The sequence below is a fragment of the Amblyraja radiata genome, chromosome 1 (assembly GCF_010909765.2).
Source record: "Amblyraja radiata isolate CabotCenter1 chromosome 1, sAmbRad1.1.pri, whole genome shotgun sequence".
NCBI classification, from domain to species: Eukaryota; Metazoa; Chordata; class Chondrichthyes; order Rajiformes; family Rajidae; genus Amblyraja; species Amblyraja radiata.
The window spans coordinates 27,301,050-27,322,267 of record NC_045956.1 but is presented as its reverse complement, the minus strand read 5'-3'; the positions used below and the strand labels follow the sequence as shown (position 1 = coordinate 27,322,267).

Here is a 21,218-nt window from a genome sequence, read left to right as displayed (position 1 = left end):
CTTTAAGGAAAGAGGGATGGAAACGTTGAACTATTTTCCTCACAAGGATGTGATGGATAGATCTGTTGAAAATTTAAAAACTGAAAGGGGCAGCACAGTGGCGCAGCAGTAGAGTTGCTACTTTACAGGGCCAGGGACCCAGGTTCGATCCTGACTACGGGTGCTCTCTGTACAGAGTTTGTACGTTCTCCCCATGACCGGTGTGGGTTTTCTCCAAGATCTTCAGTTTCCTCCCACAGTCCACAAATGCACAGGTTTGTAGGTTTATTGGCCTGGTATAAATGTAAATTGTCCCTAGTGTGTGTAGGATAGTGTTAAGGGTATATTCCCACGCTGTAGCTCTATACTAAAAGCAACTAAATAAACTGAGGCTGATAGTTTTTTATTATGCAAATACATAATGGCAACAGAATCTGATTAGTGTATGGAGAGCAAATGCAATCTGAATTATTGGGTCAGGCATAAGGGAATTAATTGTCCTTTCTTGTTCCAATGGTATAAGCTCTGTTAAGAAATATTCAAATGTCAAATTGCATGCATTTCATCTTCAATGTGGTAAACATTGCTAAAGACTGGAAAGGGGACCAATAATTTGTTGGTAACCATGAAACGTGTGATTTCCTCAGCAAGGCCAAGATCATATATATTTCATGTGTAGGAAAGAACTGCAGATGCTGATTTAAATCGAAGGTAGTCATAAAATGCTGGAGTAACTCAGCGGGACTGACAGCATCTCTGGAGAGAAGCATCTCTGGAGACTCCAACTACACTCTATCTCTGTCCCTCCCACTCTCCTGACATCAGTCTGAAGAAGGGTCTCAACCTAAAACGTCACCCATTCCTTCTCTCCAGAGATGCTGCCTGTCCCGCTGAGTTATTCCAGCATTTTATGTCATATACATTTAAAATGCCTACAAGCTAACTTGATTAGTCAGGGGTTATGTGGAGATGGCAGGGGAATGGGATTCGGAGGGAAAAATAGATCGGCCGTGATTGAATGGCGGAGTGGACTCGATGAGCCGAATGGCCTAATTGTGTTCCTATCACTTAAGACCTTAAGATCTAGCTATCAAAAATGAAGCTTATCGGGAACAGAGAGACAGTTTTGCTACTGAAATGGACAATTCAAATAACTTATTAATTGTGACCTTTTCTTTGATATGAGTGCCTTTGACTCCCCTCCTCAGCAAATATCTGGACCAACATCTCTGATATACCAGTGAAATGTGGACAAAGCCATGTACCAACTGTAAAAAACAGCAGGTGTTTGTGGGCAGCTGGTATTCATGCTGCAGTTCTAAAACTTGGTGGAATGAAACAACACAATTTCTGGATCTCATTTTCCAAGTCTGGGAAGAGGACTTTGGAGGACTATCAGTAGGCTTTAGTTGCCATGTTTGTGATCATCTTTAAGAAAGGAGACAAAACGAATTCATCTGTCTGCCCACAGAGTAAATTATTGCCAGGGTCCTCCTCATGCACCTATCCCCAGGCAGGAGCCATTGAGATGCTCTCCACATGTTGGTATGGATTCTAGCTATCTATAGACGGAAAGGGCATAACCTTCACTTTGTGATTGCTCCAAAAAATGCCCGATTTTGGTTTACTTCTCAAATCTGTCTACCTGCAAAATTCGTATCTTACTTCCACCTACTGTACAACGACACGCAAGCCATGATCTTAACCATTGAATCCACAATCATGTTAATACACCTTAGCATCTAACATAATTGTCCCAATAATGTTGGGACTTATTTCTGGGGTAAAATAGTGGTCGAGCTGCTGCCTCAGTGCAGAGACATGGGTTTGTTCCTTACCTTGGATGCTGTCTGTGAAGTTTGCACGTTCACCTTGTCACTGTGTGGGCTTTCGCTGTGTGTTCCAATTTCCTCCCACATCCCAAGAATGTGTGGGTTTGTAGGTTAATTGATCTCTGTAAATTGCCCCTTGTGTATAAGGGATAGGCGAGAAAGTGGGACAACCTAGAACCTGGCTGAACTGGTGAGCAATGGTTGGCATAGATTTGGTGGATCAAGGGGCCTGTTTCCATGCTGTATCTCTAAACAAAACTAAACTACTTTCAATTCATTTTCCCAACAAACTTACCTTTGGATTGGAACAAATTAGTAGGGTTGATTGAAAACAGTGCATGGGATATTATTTGTACTTCAGAACGAAGGTCACTCCAATTTCATCCATGCACGCATGAAGGCTATTTGATTGTCTATGTGTTTGAAGCCAAACTTCAAGTCATTGTTGACATTTTTAGTTTAGAGATACAGCACGGAAACAGGCCCTTCAGCGCATCGACCAGCGATCCCCGCACATTAACACAAGCCTACACACACTAGGAACAATGTACATTTACACGAAGTATGCAAACACAAGCCAATGAACCTGCACACCTGTATGTCTTTGGTGTGTGGGACCGAAGATCTCGGAGAAAACCCACGTGGTCACGGGGAGAACGTGCGAACTCTGTACAGACAGCACCTGTAGTCTGGATTGAACCTGCGTCTCTGGCACAGCAAGCGCTGCAAGGCAGCAACTGAACCGCTACGCCACCGCGCCGCCCACGAGTTTACTACACGATGCAAGAGGAGGGGCTTTGCACTCAAGATTGTCCATCCACCTGCTCCAGTAAACACCTACATACAACTATGTATGTATTGTTGATCTGTGTACCACTGTTTGTAGCACATTAGTACCTGCACCAATGTAAAGCACTTTTGTCAATGAGAGTTGTTTTTAAATGTGCTATAGAAATAAAATTGACTTGACTTAATTAAAACGAATACCCCTTCACATAACATGGGAGTCAATTTTACAAAGGCAGATATTGAAGAGGAGATTTGCCATTTACTTCAATGAGTCAGCACACAGTATGGCCAGCTGAGGAGAGGAGTGTTTGAAGGTTAAGACCAAGTATGTTGTTCGTAGATTACCAATCACCAACGATCCCGGTCCTTCATTATGTTTCTAGATTATGGACAAAGAAGGCAGAGTAAAGCATTTGAGAAATACCACTAATGCTGCCTCCACAAAATCCCCTAAATCCATCGGCAGGATGAGAGGACCAACTACAATGTTGAAGAACGGTCTCGACTACAAATGTCACCCATTCCTATCCAGAGATTCTGCCTGCCCCTTTGAGTTACTCCAGCATTTTGTATCAATCTTCGGTGTAACCCAGCATCTGCTGTTCCTTCCTACACAACTTCAATTTTTACTCCCAGGTCAATATCCCTTGCATGAGGTGCTAGTTGCACAGCATTGGTGGACAGCCCCCATTATATGCATGACTAGCACCAGCCACCTCCTCTGTTGTGACCTCTATCCCAAAAGGATTGCCAGGCAGACAGAGGATATTCCTAACGTGTCTTGGGAGCAGTGCTTCTGACTGCAGGAATTTCTCGCCCTTCCTAAGCAGAGAAGGGACATGCGAGGAAATATTGAGAACCATGAATCCACGTGTTGGGGTCATATAGAAACCTGACAAAAATGGTTGAAGGACCTCATGAACTCCAAAACACCCAAAATTTCCCCATGTCAGCGTCTCTGGAGAACATAGATGGGTGAAGCTTTGACACGGGACCCTTGAATGGGGTGGGGGAGAAAGCTGGAAGAGAGGAGGTCAAAGCCTGGTAAGTGATAGATGGGTACAGGTGAGGTTTTCTTTCGATAGGCAGATGGGTGGATAAAGGTCAAAGATGAAAAGACTAAGGATGTGAGATAACGAGAGAAGAGTTGCAAACTGAAACCAGAGGAATAGGTAACCAGACAAACCCTCCCTCATTCCTTCTTCCCCCCCCCCCCCCCCCACCTTGACTGGCACCCATTTCTTCCCTCCCATCCCATTTCCCTCCTCTATCCTCACAATCTGCAACTCTTCGGTAGACAAAAATGCTGGAGAAACTCAGCGGGTGAGGCAACATCTATGGAGTGAGAAAATAGGGGGGTGGGAAGAAGAAAGGAAGAGGCGGAGACCGATGGCTGAAAAGGGGAGGGGAAAGAACAAGAAAGCAGGGACTACCTGAAATTGGAGAAGTCGATGTTCATACCGCTGGGGTGTAAACTACCCATGCAAAAAATTAGGTGCTTCTCCTCCAATTTACGGTGGGACTCACTCTTGCCATGGAGGAGGTCCAGGACAGAAAGGTCGGATTCGGAATGGGAGGGGGGAGTTGAAGTGTTGAGCCACCGGGAGATCAGGTTGGTTATTGCGAACCGAGCAGAGATGTTGGGCGAAGCAATCGCCAAGCCTACGCTTGGTCTCACCGATGTAGAGCAGCTGACACCTAGAGCAGCGGATGCAATAGATGAGGTTGGAGGAGGTGCAGGTGCGATCATTTTGTCCTAATGCCTCTGTCTTTCGGTCTCTGACCTTTGTCCAACCATCTGCCTGTAAACCCCACCTCTGCCTCACCTGCCAGCTTTTGTCCTGACCTTTGTCCTGCCCATCTTCTCATATTCTCTTCCAGCTTTCACCACCTCCCTCCCTCCCTTCCCAATCAGTCTGAAGAAGAGCCACGACCTGAAAATGCACACATTCATGTTCTCCATAGACCCTCCCTCACCCGTTGAGATACGAGATATCTTTTTTTTCGTAAACCAGCACCTGCAGTTCCTTATTTCTACTGCTAGAAGAAAATTAAGTAGCATGCCATGATGGATACTTTTAAGAGATGTTGAGTGGAGAGTAAAGAGCTGGGGAAAAATTGAGCGGATATTTCAGAGGATGGGATTTGACCACTGAGACACAGAGGTGGAGAAAATGGAGGACCACCGTGAGGGGTGGTGGAGGGGGAGCACCCATTATGGGCGACTATTGGCATTCCTTGACACGGTGCACTAGCAAAGAATTTCACTGTGACTTGTCACAAGTGACAAAGTATTCAATTCAATTTAATTCAAAGTGTATGGACACATGGAAGGATGCAAGTGAAGATCGCGGAGGTAATAATAGAATGGGCTTTTATGAAACCCAACCTTCAGAATGTTTGCATTGCTTGTTGGGTCAGTCAGGAGCACAATATGTGTTTATGTGCCTCAAGGTTGGTTTGCGCATTAGGGTTTGTGAAGTTTCACCATTCAACATTTGAGGCGGGTTTTTTGTTGAACAGGAATTGATGTTGTCAATGCCTCGTATTCTGGTGCTTTTGAAAAGGTTCCCACGTGTTTGAAAAGTCCCACTACTTTTGATGAGGGGAGACAAAAATGCTGGAGAAACTCAGCGGGCGAGGCAGCATCTATGGAGCGAAGGAAATAGGTTTGGGGTCGAGACCCTTCTTCAGAATCTTTTGATATGATTCGCACCTTTCGGACGCGTGTTGTGAAACTATCGTGTGTCCTTTATCGTGTCCGTTTGCATGTCTTTCGTTCATTTGCTCTATATCTCTCTCTACATCACCGTCTGCATCTCTCGTTTCCCTTTCTCCCGGCTCTCAGTCTGAAGGGTCTCGATCCGAAACGTCACCCATTCCATCTCACAAGTTACAGGAGTAGAATTAGGCCATTCAGCCCATTGAGTCTACTCCGCCATGCAATCATGGCTGATCTCTGCCTCCTAATCCAATTTTCATGCCTTCTCTCCCGTTCTTGACACCCGTTCTAATCAAGAATTTGTCTGTCTCTGCCTCAAACATATCCACTGACTTGGCGTCCACAGCCCTCTGTGGCAATGAGATCCACAGATTAACTACCCTCTGACTAAAGATGTTCCTCATCACAAAAAGCTGGAGTAACTCAGCGGGTCAGACAGCATCTCTGGAGAAAAGGAATAGGTGAAGTTTCCGGTCTGCACAGATGCTGCCTGTCCCGCTGAGTTTATTCCAGCATTTTGTGTCTCATCGTGAAACTATTGCCGTGGCCATCTATTGTTTAAGGCAGTGAATGGCGGAACCACACAGATGAGAGAGAGAGAGAGACACTAGGGTTGAATCCTCATGTGTGCTGAGTCACCCAGTAGCAGCGATAATAAACTGGTTACTTGGCAGGGATGCGTCTGGATTGGGAAGGTGACAAATCTGAACGGGCTTCCTGCTCCGCATTGACATCAAGTTTGGCTTCTGCGGTTGTACTCATGTCAGTTACGTCAAACAACGGCCCCAGTGCTGCCAGAGGTTTAGTTGCCGGCCAGCAAACAGTCTGCCCTGATCCTCATGGAAGGGTGAGTGGGAGAATTCTGCTCGTGCGACTCCAGTCCCGGAGAGAGGACGATGAGAGTGAACGTGTGAAATGTCATTTTGTTTGACAGGTGTAGGGCGCTAAAAGCAACTGGGGATTAACGAATACCACGTGTAAAACGTACTAACAGATAGTTTTGTTTCACGGCGTTGCGCTTATTTTGTGCAATTGAAAGAGTTGTATTTCTCTGTATTCTGGAAAGAAGGGGTAGAGAGATGATTCGTTTCGCATCTGAAGAAACCAGTCAATTGCTACCGTAGGTAACCATCTCCCCCCCCCCTCCCCCTTCCCCTCTCTCCCCTTCCCCTCTCTCCCCTTCCCCTCTCTCCCCCTTCCCCTCTCTCCCCCCTTCCCCTCCCTCCCCCCCTTCCCCTCTCTCCTCCTTCCCCTCTCTCTCCCCCTTCCCCTCCCTCACCCCTTCCCTCTCCCCCCCTTCCCCTCTCTCCCCCCCCTTCCTCCCCCCCTTACCTTCTCTGCCCCCACTTTCCCTCTCTCCCCCCTTCCCTCTCCCCCCTTTCCCTCTCTCCCCCCCTTTCCATTCTCTCTCCCCTCTTCCCTCTCCCCCCCTTCCCCTCTCCCCCCCTTCCCCTCTCCCCCCTTTCCCTTCCCCCCCTTTCCCCCTCTCCCCCCTTCCCTTCCCCTCTCCCCCCTCCCCCCTCTCCCCCTCCCCTCTCCCCCCTCCCCTCTCCCCTTTCCCCTCCTCCCCTCTCCCCCCTTCCCCTCTCCTTCCCTTCCCTCTCCCCCCTTCCCCTCTCCCCCCCCTTCCCTCCCCTCCCCCCTTTCCCCTTCTCCCTCTCCCCCCCTTCCCCTCCCCCTCCCCCCCTCTCTCTCTCCCCCTTCCCCCCCTCCCCCCCCTCCCCCCCCCCCCCCCCTTCCCTCTCCCTCCCCCTTCCCTCCCCCCCCCCCTTCCCTCTCTCTCCCCCTTCCCTCTCTCTCCCCCCTTCCCTCTCTCCCCCCCTCTCCCCCCTTCCCCCCTCCCCCTTCCCCTCTCCCTCCCCCTTTTCCCTCTCTCCCCCCTTTTTCCCTCTCCCCCCCTTCCTCTCTCCTCCCCCTTCCCCTCTCCTCTCCCCCCCTTTCTCCCCCCCTCTCTCCTCCCCCCTGTTCCCCCACTCTCCCATATTATCTCTCTCTTCCTCCCCCCCCCCTCTCTCTCTCTCTCTCCTCCCCTATCTCGCTGCGATTTAGTTTCATCAGTCAGAGCCAGTCTCTTCTTGTGCTCCTCAACGAGAGACGGAGCGGCGTCTTTAGCCACACAGTAGATGTGTATTTATTTCTCCTCCGCGCAGCTGCCGAGACGGTTAAGTTCGCTTTTATCAAGAAAAAGCAATCAAACGGGTCCGGATGACCCCTGATTGTGTGAACAAGTAAAGCAGGATGCTCGTAGCTGCTGACGACGATTATATGCATATGAGATTTTTCGTAAGTTAGCAGAAAAAGTGCTATTCCTGGCATTCTGCCGTGGAAGGCACCATTGCTCCGAAGCTGTCTAGATCTTTGTTTAAATTATATTGTGTTTTTTTTTGTTGCAGATTGGATGTTCAGGAAATACTGGACGTTATCTCACTGCAACGGCTTCTTCCATCCTGAAGGTTAAATAAAGAGAAAAGAAACCCGACTGCGCTAGGAAGGCAGAGAGCAGTGTGAAGAAACTCAATTTACAACCAAGCAGTTTGCAACATTGACAATAATTAGCCGTTCGGAGCACCGGGCAACAAAGACTTCATACCGCGCGTGTAGATGTCACCATCTCCAACTGTCTCTCACCTTATTTAAATATATATCTAGTACCTCTCCACACTCTCTGGAGAGGTTTCCCACAAGGCACATATACATTTAAAACGAAACATGAATATAATTGCACTGCTACTGACTGTGTTGCCTCTATCTGGGAATCTCCACTGGATTAGTGGATTCGATCACGATTACACGTATGATTACTACGATGAAGAAAAGGCGGAGGTTATCGATTATAAAGACCCATGCAAAGCTGGTAAGTGAAGCTCCGTTCCATCTTCCTTGTGAACAAGACGCCCGAAACTATAATAGTGGTGCATTCAGAAAGTTGTACTTGGCACGCCATGGTTTGTTCAACATTTAGGCTGTGCACTGGATTTGTTGGTAGTTCGTTACCAAACGCTGCACCTCATGTGAGAACCACTGAACATCGCTGATTACTGTAACGTAGTGCATTTTGAGCCGTTATCTGCACTCGCGTTAACTTGGAGCTGTCGAGTTTGTTTTTCTGTCATTTTGGCGACATAATTTCACAGTGAAATAACTTTTTTTTTTCAAAATAGCACTCCAATAATTCAGGTTTAACTGAAAACATAATATTTCGTAACAAGTTGGGTAAACAGTGCGACTTAGATTTCAGTACCTAAAAATTCTGGGATAGTGAGTGATGTTTATCTGTCCGTCATTAAGTGCAGGTATGTCTTGTTAGGGCCTTTAAACCGAAGATAGACACACAATGCTGGAGTAACTCACGGGACAGGCAGCATTTCTGGGGAGAAGGAATGGGTGCCGTTTTGGGTTGAGACCCTTCTTCAGACTTCCATTCCGCCCGAAACGTCACCCATTCCTTTCCTCCAGAGATGCTGCCTGTCTCGTTGGATAAGAATTACGTTTGCCTTATTTGTAATTTTCATGTTTTGCTATGTTCCTCATAGGAGGTGCATGTCTGTACCTGATGTACCTATATCAGGTGTACCTGCATTTATGTCTGCCAGTCCCCAGATGTTTCCAGTGGGCACAGGATACCCCTTTTGGACTTCCTTTTGGGAGATTGTTCCTGGCAGGAGTTGTGAACTCATCCAGGATGGGTTTGACCAGTGGTGAATGCTCACCTCTGAGTTTTCTGGTGTGCACAGATCATCTATTTCCTGGTGTTTCTCTTGAGAAGCAAGCTATTTGGCCAATTGTTCCTGATGAGATGTACCCGTCCAAGCTGATGTTCCTAGTAAGGTGTTCAAAGTAAAGATTTTCCTAGTAAAGGTCTCCGGCTAAGCCTAATGGGTGATGTGTGTTCCCTATTGCCTACTTCAGTAGGGAGTTGCTTCCATTTCTCTTTGGGAGGGGAGAGGGTCCATTTCCAAATATATTCCCACATGGAGGCATGCATCAAGCCCATCCCTTGTATAGTGGTATCTGCAAACCATACCTCACTGCCCCATCGACTTTTTAATTTTTCACTGAGCTCTCAGTCATTTTTGAAAGCTAGAGTAACTCAGAGGGACAGGCAACATCTCTGGTGGGAAGGAATGGGTGATGTTTCAGGACGGCCAGGATCTACCAGCATCTGGAGAGGCAGGGATTGATCAAGGCTGGTCAGCATGGCATTGTGTGTGGGAAATTGTGCCTCATGAACTTGACTGTATTTTTGAAGAGGATTGTCTATTGATTGATGAGGGCACGGCAGTGAACATTGTTCATATGGACTTTAGCAAAGGCCGTTGACAAGATCCCATGTGGTAGGCAGGTCTGGGATATTAGATCACATAGAATCCAAGGTGAGCCAGCCAATGGCTTCCCCATTGGTTTAGATGAAAGAATCAAAGGGTAGTTGTGGAGGGGAATTTAGAAACCAGGAACTACAGATGGTGGCTTCTGTACCAAAATATTTTGTGCCTTTATTTTGTGCCAAAATATAGGCACAAAGTGCTGGAGTAACCGAGTGGGTCAGGCAACATCTCGGAAGAACATAGATAGTTTAATTTTGGATTGGGACCCTTCCTCAGACAGCTGTGGTGGGTTATTTCTCTGACTGTAGACTGATTGGGGTTGGTGCTAGGTCCATTGTTGTTTATCATCCACATTAACAGTTCGGATGACACGTGGGCAACTTTGTTGGTCATTTTCCAGATGACATGAAAAATGGTGGCAGAGTGGTCAGTGGGGAAGGATATCTAATTTTACTGCAGGATCAGTTGGGAAGGAGAGCCAAGGAATGGGAAATGGAATTTAACTTTAACAGATGGGAGATGTTGTTCTATGGTATGTCAAAACAGGGCAGACTTGTGCAATAAATGGTAGAGCACCTGACGCCTGTTGTGGAATATGGATCTGGGAGTACAGGTGCAAGGTTCCCCAAAAGTGGCGAGTCAGGTAGACATGGTGAAGAAGGTGTTTGGTACAGTATAGAGTCAGAGTATATCGGTGACATCGACCAATTGACCAAATGGTGCCAGCGCAACAACCTGGCTCTCAACATCAGTAAAACCCAGAAACTGATTGTGGACTTTGGTAGGGGAAGGATGAGGACCCACAATCCTGTTTACATCAATGGGACGATGGTGGAGTGGGTCGTCCAGGAGCGGAAAAGACAACAAAAATTGTGACCACTGCCCGGTCCATCACCGGCTTTGACCTCCCCACCGTCGAAGGGATCTGTCGAAGTCGCTGCCTAAAAAAGCAGCCAACATCATCAAAGACCCACACCATCATGACACTCGTTTCACCATTTCCATTGGGAAGTAGGTACATGAGCCTGAAAACTAACGTCAAGGTTCAGGAACAGCTTCTGACATCAGGCTATTGAACACGACAACAAATAAGCGCTGAAATGCAACAGACTATTATTATTATTGCACTATATCTGTTATTTATTGAGTACGTGCATGTGTACATATACACACTGAACTTTTTTTCTTCTCACATTATGTACTATGTTTACATATTCTGTTGTGCTGCAGCAAGCAAGAATTTCATTGTCCTATCTGGAATAAATGACAATAAAACACTCTTGACTTTGCTTTCATTGTGTAGAATATAGAATACAAAAATGAGGGCACCATGATGCAGCTATACAACTCGTAGTGACGTTACACTTGACGTATTGTGTGCTGGTCTGGTCGCCCGACAGAAGGAAATATGTCATTATGTTGGGAATGGTGTCCAGAAGAGATTCAGCAAGATATTCCTTGGACTTGTGCATTTCTGTTATAGGGAGAGGTTGCATAAGCTGGGACTTCTTTCTTTGGAGAATGGGAGGGAGAAGAGGGGGAGGGGGGGGACTTTATAAAAGTCTACAAATTCACGAGGGGCGTGGATGAAGTGAACTCTCGGTCTTTTGCCCAGGGTAGAAGATTCTAACATTAGAAGGCTTAAGATGAGAGGGGACAAATTTAAAAGGGATATCAGTGCAACCTTTTCACCTGGAGGGTATTCTGTGTTTGGATCGAGCAGCAGAGGAAGTTATAGAATCTGATAGTTATGACTTTCAATCGACCTTTGGATAGATGTATGGATAGAAAGGGTTTGGAGGAATATGGGCCAAATATTGGCAAACGGGACCCTCCAGATTACGAATTTGGTTGCTATGGATGGGCCAAAGGGCCTATTTCCATGTTGCAGAGCTCAGAGTCCATGTCTTCAACTCTTTTACAGGCCATCTCTGGATTACGGACACTCAATTTGCGGGCTCCCCTGCATATGAACAGTTTTCCAAATTTAAAAAGTCCAATGTACTTGCCTACATTTAATTTTATGAACAGCCTAACTAGTTTTCTTTCTCTTTTCACTTTTAGTGCCTTTTAGTCTTATGTGCTCTTGATGTAATTCATTCCAATTTCTGTGGGATAATGGTGAATATCATGTTGAATGATGTTTTGTGCATTTTCTGACTTGACAAAACTGACCCCTGGACGTCTGTAAAAAGTGAAATGCTGGGGATGGGCCTCTCTAGTTAGAGATGAGTGGTTCGACTGTGCTTAGATTCACTGGAATTTAGAATGATGTGAGGGGATCTTATAGAAACATATAAAATTCTTAAGGGACTGGACAGGCTAGGTGCAGGAAAAATGTTCCCGGTGTTGGAGGAGTCCAGAACCAGAGGTCCTGGTAGAATAAGGGGTAGGCCATTTAGGATGGAGATGCGAAAAAACTTTCACCCAGAGAGTTGTGAATCTGTTGAATTCTCTGTCACAGAAGCAGTGGAGGCCAATTCACTGGATGTATTCAAGAGACAGTTGGATACAACTCTTAGGGCTAATGGAACCAAGGGATATGGGGAGAAAGCAGGAACGGGTTACTGATTTTGGATGACCAACCATGATCATATTGAATGACTCGAAGGACCGAATGGCCTACTCCTGCACCTATTTTCTATGTTTCTAAATTGTCACATAAGTCTGGTAGCTACATTCCTGTAAGTAACGTAAACAGATTTTATGCACAGGAAATATATGCCTTCTTTTCTGGCAACTACTGTGACATTCGCAATTGAATCATTGCAAACGGGTGCTGGGCAATGAAGTGCATTGAGTTGACGGTTGAGTTGAATGTTGCTTTTAATTTGGACTTCAGTTTGCAGCTCATGCATGCATGGACAATGTGCAAAAAGTGATTTCCCTTTCACCTCTTTCTTGTCGCATGTTTACTTTTGTTCAGAGATGCAGCGCGGACACAGGCCCTTTGGCCCACCAAATCTGCGCCGACCAGCAATCCCTGCACATTAACACTATCCTACACATACGAGGGACAATTTACCCTTGTACCAAGTATACAAACCCAAGTCAATTAACCTACAAACCGGTACGTCTTTGGAATGCGGGAGGAAACCGAAGAACTCAGAGAAAACCCACGCGGTCATGGGGAGTATGTACAAACTCTGTACAGACGGCACCCGTAGTCGGGATTGAACCTGGGTCTTTGGCGCTGCAAGCGCTGGAAGGCAGCAACTCTACCGCTGCGTCACCATGCTGCCCTATTTGCATATTTATAAACTTCCTGCAGGAATGGAACTGATCTTCAGAGCGAATGAAAATCAATGCAATCTTTTTCTGTTTTTAAAAACTTTTACAAATTTTTATTTAGCCATAAATTCACAACAGTTGTGACAGTTTACAGCGACTTGTTTTGTTTTTCCTTTTTAAAAGAAACCAGGTACAAAGTTTGAAAAGTTTCACATTAGATTCACCTTGTGACTTAATTCACAAACAAGTTAATACCACGTTTAAAATGACAGTCCTGAAACAAAGTCACGATTTTATAGGGAAATTCAATCAAGAGAAAGAACTGCATTGTACTGGAGTTGGGGTGAAAAAAGGTAGGCACACTGTTTTCCTGAGGTCTGGTGCTTTAGCTGCTCGCTCCCAGTGTATGTTTATCAATTCAACCTTGGGCAACTATGTTCTGGAACTGAAGTCACCCTAACTTTGGCTGTCAAGCTGCACTGAAGATGATGTCTGCATTTGCCTCGCTCCAAGCCATTGCTGACTTGTTTATTGAAGCACAGTTTGCAATGTTGACAGTAGAGGAATCCATTCAGCTAATTGGGTCCATGCCATCTCACAAGGGAGCAATGTCATTTGTCCTATTCTCCCTTTTCTTATTTCCCTGTACCCCTGCAACCACCACACAAACTATCCCATGAGGCATCCCCCACCCTAACAGCAGAGGGGTGCACCATTTCCACATTAGTCATCTCAAAAGTTGGAGAGGAACCAACTTGATACCAAGGGACATTCTAAGAATGTAAATTGCACTGCATATCAAGGATTGGGGAAGTGGGGCTGGGGGGGGGGGGGCTATATTTTTCTTTATTGGATACAATCATTGCCTCCCACTTTTGTGGTGCAAGTGTCACCATGTTGTGATCATGCTGCCTGTGGGCACAAACTGCTTCTTTGTCTCAGGAGCCACATATGGAACTGAATGCTGCAATTATCAGTAAACGTTGACACAAAGACTTTATGATGTGGGAAGTTAATTCAACCATTACTGCTTCTAGATTGCTCGTGGAAATGTATCCATTCACTAAGCTTTTATTGGACTGATCTGTCCCACACCCACCAGGTGGTTCTTCCATGCACACAGAAAGGGTCTTGGAAGATAAAAATGGTGCTGCATTCGACAAGGTTTTCATTCTTGCAATAATTTGCCGTGGACACTGGGAGAAATTCAAAGCTAGATTAATTCTTCACTGGAAATCAGGACGACCATTGATTTTGTATTGCATCTTCTATGTTACATAGAAACATAGAAAATATGTGCAGGAGTAGGCCATTCGGCCCTTCGAGCCTGCACCGCCATTCAATATGAACATGGCTGATCATCTAACTCAGTATCCTGCCTTCTCTCCATACCCCCTGATCTCTTAAATATAGCCAATGAACTGGCCTCAACTACCTTCTGTGGCAGAGAATTCCAGAGATTCACCACTCTCTGTGTGAAAAATGTTTTCCTCATCTCGGTCCTAAAAGATTTCCCCCTTATCCTTAAACTGTGACCCCTTGTTCTGGACTTCCCCAACATCGGGAACAATCTTCCTCCATCTAGCCTGTCCAACCCCTTAAGAATTTTGTACGTTTCTATAAGATCCCCCCTCAATCTTCTGAATTCTAGCGAGTACAAACCGAGTCTATCCAGTTTTTCTTCATATGAAAGTCCTGTTATGTTATGATGAATTGTGTTGTTAGGGTTGTGTGATGAAGCATTACCGATGCTTAACAACATAGAATTGATGAACACCACACAAAAAGTTTTTGCGGCCAAGTTGATCTTCCGTTGTTTCATTTATCCAGCTGCCCGAAATCCAGCATTATCAAAATAGTAGAGATAGACAAAAAAAAGCTGGAGTAACTCAGTGGGACAGGCAGCATCTCAGGAGAGAAGGAATAGGTGATGTTTTGGCTCGAGACCCTACTTCAGACTGAACGTCACAGGAAAGGCGATCGAGAGGTATAGACGATGATGTAGAGAGATATAGAACAATGAATGAAAGATATGCAAAGAGTTGGTGATATTACAGCTCAAATTACTAATAATATTACTAAAATCTTAATGGAGGGCTGAGTAAAATTTATGCATAGTTACATTTATTCTTTATAAATATCTTGCTTTCCAAGTCAGACTCTGGGTTTTCTCCGAGATCTTCGGTTTCCTCCCACACTGCAACGACATACCAAGCTTGTAGGTTAGTTGGCCTGGTGTATGTGTAAATGTTGGGATAATCCCAGCCTTAACTACCTCCTCTGGCAGCTTGTTCCTTACACCCACCACCCTTTGTGTGGAAAAAGTTACCCCTCAGTTTCCTATTAAATCTTTTCCCCTTCACCTTAAAACTACGTCCTCTGGTCCTCGATTCACCTACTCTGGACAAGAGATTCTGTGCATCTATTCAGAAGCATTAAACACAGTTAAAACAATTTATAGTTTAAAAAAAAGCAGGACATTGTGTTGTAAAAATACAAGAATTAAAATCATTACATAAAATGCTAAAACCTGAATAAATGTGAACTTTTTAGTCTTCTCTTTCTTCCGTGCAGTCAAGTTTCAATTCGTACAAAATAGACCTGTGGGTCCTGTACTAACTTTAGTCTGATGGTGGATGTGTGGATGGACTCCTCAGTATAAATACTGAGCCATCCAGCAAATTTCTGCTCCACCACTGGAATCTGTGTGAGGGAACACATGGAACTTTTCAGTGACATTTGATCAATTGACTGTGTGGCCAACCTATCTTGGTATCACTGAATATAAACAGGGCAGCAATATCAAGCCGATTTGATGGATTTTGAAGACTACAACTGTAGTTAAATGGGTTTGATGGATCGAAAGATACAGCATGTAAACAGGCCCTTCAGCCCACCATGTCCACATCGACCTTCGATCATCCATTCGCACCACTTCTATGTGTCGCAAGGAACTGCAGATGCTGGTTAAAACACAAAAAAACTGTAGTAACTCAGCGGGACAGGCAGCATCTCGGGAGAGAAGGAATGGGTGACTTTTCGGGCTGAGACCCTTCTTCAGACAAGTCAGCTGACTAGTAAAGAAATATATAATGTCGAGGTTTCTGCAGAGTGAGCGGAGGGCTGTATGTTCAGAGGGGATGTGGTTAGAGTTGGTGAGGGGAGCGGAAAAGTTGCGGCGGTTGATGTCACGCCGGCATTTAGAAATAAAAAGTTCTATAGAGGGTGGAAGGCTGTTCAGGGGAATCCAGGAACAGGGGGACCGGTGGAGAAAGTAGTCATCACTGGGTGGTGAGGAACATCTCTACGTCTATCTATGTGTAAGAAGGATCTGCAGATGCTGGTTTAAACCGAAGATAGACAAAAAATGCTGGAGTAACTCAGCGGGTCAGGCAGCATCTCTGGAGAGAAGAAATGGGTGACGTTTCGAGTCGAGACAAGAAGGGTCTCGACCCAAAACATCACCCATTCCTTCTCTCCAGTCCCGCTGAATTACTCCAGCATTTTGTGTCTATCACTACTTCTATGTCATCCCACTTTCACATCCACTTCCTAATACTCTGTACAATCTTACAAAGATCAATTGGCCTACAAGCCTGTGCATTTTTTGGATGTCGGAGAAAATTGGAGCACCTGGTGAAATTCCATGCAGTTGCAAAAAAACATGCAAACTCTACCCAGACAGCACCCGAGGTCAGGCAGCAGTTCTACTGAGTCTGAAGAAGAGACTCGACTCAAAATGTCACCCAATCCTTCTCTCCAGAGATGCTGCCTCCAGATGAGTTACTCCAGCATTTTGTGTCTGTCAGCAGTTACATTGAAACATAGAAACATAGAAAATAGGTGCAGGAGTAGGCCATTCGGCCCTTCGAGCCTGCACCGCCATTTGATATGATCATGGCTGATCATCCAACTCAGTATCCCATCCCTGCCTTCTCTCCATACCCCCTGATCCCTTTAGCCACAAGGGCCACACCTAACTCCCTCTTAAATATAGCCAATAAACTGGCCTCAACTACCTTCTTTGGCAGAGAATTCCACAGATTCACCACTCTCTGTGTAAAAAATGATTTCCTCATCTCGGTCCTAAAAGTCTTCCCTCTTATCCTTAAACTGTGACCCCTAGTTCTGGACTTCCCCAACATCGGGAATAATCTTCCTGCATCTAGCCTGTCCAACCCCTTAAGAATTTTGTAAGTTTCTATAAGATCCCCCCTCAGTCTTTTGAATTCCAACGTGTACAAGCCGAGTCTATCCAGTCTTTCCGCATATGAAAGTCCTGCCATCCCAGGAATCAGTCTGGTGAACCTTCTCTGTACTCCCTCTATGGCAAGAATGTCTTTCCTCAGATTAGGAGACCAAAACTGTACGCAATGCTCCAGGTGTGGTCTCACCAAGACCCTCTACAACTGCAGTAGAACCTCCCTGCTCTTATACTCAAATCCTTTTGCTATGAATGCTAACATACCATTTGCTTTCTTCACTGCCTGCTGCACCTGCATTCCTACTTTCAATGACTGGTGTACCATGACACCCAGGTCTCGTTGCATCTCCCCTTTTCCTAATCAGCCACCATTCAGATAATAGTCTACTTTCCTGTTTTTGCCACCAAAGTGGATAACCTCACAATTATCCACATTATACTGCATCTGCCATGCCTTTGCCCACTCACCCAACCTATCCAAGTCACCTTGCAGCCTCCTAGCATCCTCCTCACAGCTAACACTGCCCCCCAGCTTCGTGTCATCCGCCAACTTGAAGATGTTGCATTCAATTCCCTCATCCAGATCATTAATATATATTGTAAATAGCTGGGGTCCCAGCACTGAGCCTTGTGGTACCCCACTAGTCACTGCCTGCCATTCTGAAAAGGACCCGTTTACTCCTACTCTTTGCTTCCTGTCTGCCAGCCAGTTCTCTATCCACATCAATACTGAACCCCTAATACCATGTGCTTTAATTTTGTATGCTAATCTCTTATGTGGGACCTTGTCGAAAGCCTTCTGAAAGTCCAGATATAACACATCCACTGGTTCTCCCTTATCCACTCTACTAGTTACATCCTCGAAAAATTCTATAAGATTCGTCAGACATGATTTACCTTTCATAAATCCATGCTGACTTTGTCCAATGAACTCACCACTTTCTAAATGTGCTGCTATCCCATCTTTAATAACTGACTCCAGAATTTTCCCCACCACCGATGTTAGACTAACTGGTCTGTAATTCCCCGTTTTCTCTCTCCCTCCCTTTTTAAAAAGTGGGGTTACATTAGCTACCCTCCAGTCCTCAGGAACTACTCCAGAATCTAAAGAGTTTTGAAAAATTATCACTAATGCATCCACTATTTCTGCGGCTACTTCCTTAAGTACTCTGGGATGCAACTTATCCGGCCCTGGGGATTTATCGGCCTTTAATCCATTCAATTTACCTAACACCACTTCCCGGCTAACCTGGATTTCACTCAGTTCCTCCATCTCATTTAACCCCCGGTCCCTTGCTATTTCCGGCAGATTATTTATGTCTTCCTTAGTGAAGACAGAACCAATGTAATTATTCAATTGGTCTGCCATGTCCTTGTTCCCCATGATCAATTTGCCTGTTTCTGACTGCAAGGGACCTACATTTGTTTTAACTAATCTTTTCCTCTTGACATATCTATAAAAACTTTTGCAGTCAGTTTTTATGTTCCCTGCCAGTTTTATTTCATAATCATAAGCCTTTTGTCCTCCTCTGCTGGACTCTGAATTTCTCCCAGTCCTCTGGTAGGCTGCTTGTTCTGGCTAATTTGTAGGCTTTCTCTTTTGTTTTGATACTATCCCTGATTTCCCTTGTTATCCACAGATGCACTACCTTCCCTGATTTATTCTTTTGCCAAACTGGGATGAACACTTGTTGTAGTTCATCCATGCAGTTTTTAAATGCCTTCCATTGCATATCCACCGTCAACCCTTTAAGAATAATTGGCCAGTCTATCTTGGCCAATTCACGTCTCATACCCTCAAAGTTACCTTTCTTTAAGTTCAGGACCCTTGTTTCTGAATTAACAATGTCACTCTCCATCCTAATGAAGAACTCAACCATATTATGGTCACTCTTGCCCAAGGGGCCACGCACAACAAGACTGCTAACTAACCCTTCCTCATTACTCAATACCCAGTCTAGAATAGCCTGCTCTCTCGTTGGTTCTTCTACATGTTGGTTTAGAAAACTATCCCGCATACATTCCAAGAAATCCTCTTCCTCAGCACTCCTGCCAATTTGATTCACCCAATCTATATGTAGATTGAAGTCACCCATTATAATGGTTTTACCTTTGTTGCACGCGTTTCTAATTTCCGGTTTGATGCCAGTTCTACCAGTTTTGTTTCTATGTATGAAGGAACTGCAAATGTTGGTTTAAACTGAAGATAGACCCAAAAAGCTGGAGTAACTACGGGTCAGGTAGCATCTCTGGAGTGAAGGAATGGGTGACGCTTCGGGTCGAGACTTAGTTAGCGATGAGGGAAACAAGACATAGACGGCGATGTGGAGAGATAAAGAACAATGGATGAATGATATGCAAAAAAGTAACAATGATAAAGGAAACCGGTAATTGTAAATTGTTTATAGGGCGTAAATGAGAAGCTAATGTGACGGGTACGGGAGGGATAGAGAGGAAGGGAATGCCGGGGCTACCTGAAGTGAGAGAAATCAATATTCATACCACTTGGCTGTAAGCTGCCCAAACGGAATATGAGATGCTATTCCTCCAATTTGCGTCTAGCCTCACTCTGACAATGGAGGAGACCGAGGACAGAAAGGTATGTGTAGGAGTGGGAAGGAGAATTAAAGTGTCCAGCAACCGGGAGATTACCGGGAGCTGATCTACATCGGTGAGACCAAGCGTAGGCTTGGCGATCGTTTCACCGAACACCTCCGCTCGGTCCGCCTTAACCAACCTGACCTCCCGGTGGCTCAGCACTTCAACACCCCCTCCCATTCCGTATCCGACTTCCCTGTCCTGGGTCTCCTCCATGGCCAGAGCGAGCAACACCGGAAATTGGAGGAACAGCACTTCATATTCCGCTTGGGGAGTCTGCATCCTGGGGGCATGAACATTGAATTCTCCCAATTTTGTTAGCCCTTGCTGTCTCCTCCCCTTCCTATCTCTCCCTCAGCCCTTGGGCTCCTCCTCCTCCTTTTTCCTTTCTTCTCCCCCCCCCCCCCCCCCCCCCCACCCCCCATGAGTCTGAAGCAATGATACTAGAGGAGCATCTTTGGTCTGAAGAAGAGCTTCGGCCGGAAACGTTGCCTATTTCCTTTGCTCCATAGATGCTGCTGTACCCGCTGAGTTTCTCCAGCATTTTTGTGTGCCTTCTGTTCTTTCATCATATGTCAGTCCCGCCATCCCGGGAACCCCCATCAGTCTGAAGAAGGGTTTCGGCCCGAAACGTTGCCTATTTCCTTCGCTCCATAGATGCTGCTGCACCCACTGAGTTTCTCCAGCACTTTTGTGTACCAACCGGGAGATTAGGTTGGTTCACGTGGGCTGAGCAAAGGTGTTCCGCGAAACAATTGCCCAGTCTACGTTTGGTCTCGCCGATGTATAAGAGTTCACATCTTGAACAACGGAGACAGTAGATGAGGTTGGAGGAGGTGCAAGTGAACCTCTGCCTTACCTGAAAGGACTGTCGGGTTACCTGGACAGTCGAGGGAGGAGGTATAGGGACAGGTGTTGCATCTTCTGCGGTTGCAGTGGAAGGTACCTGGGGAGGGGGTGGTGTGGGTGGGAAGGGACGAGTTAACCTGGGAGTTGCGGAGGGTACAATCTCTGCGGAAGGTGGAAAGGGTTGTAGATGGGAAAATGTGGCTAGTGGTGGGATCCCGTTGGAGGTGGCGGAAAATTTGGAGGATTATGTTGTATGCGACGGCTGATGGGGTGGACGGTAGGGACTAGGGAGGGGGGGGCCTGTCTCTGTTGCGACTAAGGGGAGAGGGAGCAAATGCGGAGTTGCGGGGTACGTGTGAGGGCCTCATCTATGATGGGAGAGGGGAACCCCCGTTCCCTAAAGAATGAGCACATCTCTGATGTTCCAGTAGGTACATCTCATCTTGGGCGCAGTTGTGGCGTAGATGGAGATAGTCTTTGCCTCTCACTGCTTGCATTTGCACCTTTTTTACTGCAAGTTGGGAAAATATCACCAATGCCCTTTGATTTTAGCACCTTGCAAATTTTCTGGCTTCAAAGAAGGATGAATTCTTGGGCCGACTTGGTATTTTTTACTGTGGTGACCGGGGAAATCTCTGCCTCGCACTGAGTAACTTATATACCCAAAAACAGATGAAGTTGTAAACACC

At 45.8% G+C, this 21,218-nt stretch overlaps 1 protein-coding gene across 3 annotated transcripts in view; it reads left to right on the top strand.

Annotated features, from left to right (window-relative positions):
- Window positions 1-21,218, top strand: part of tll1 (tolloid like 1) — a 372,266-nt gene that overhangs the window by 7,219 nt on the left and 343,829 nt on the right. For 2 of the 3 annotated variants that reach the window (XM_033019018.1, XM_033019035.1), the window contains exon 2: window positions 7,716-8,176. In XM_033019018.1, the coding sequence (XP_032874909.1) occupies window positions 8,032-8,176 (145 nt within the window). In that variant the 5' untranslated portion in view covers window positions 7,716-8,031. Of the gene's footprint in view, window positions 1-5,783; window positions 5,789-7,715; window positions 8,177-21,218 lie in introns of all 3 variants that reach the window. The other variant, XM_033019027.1, reaches the window with a different exon arrangement.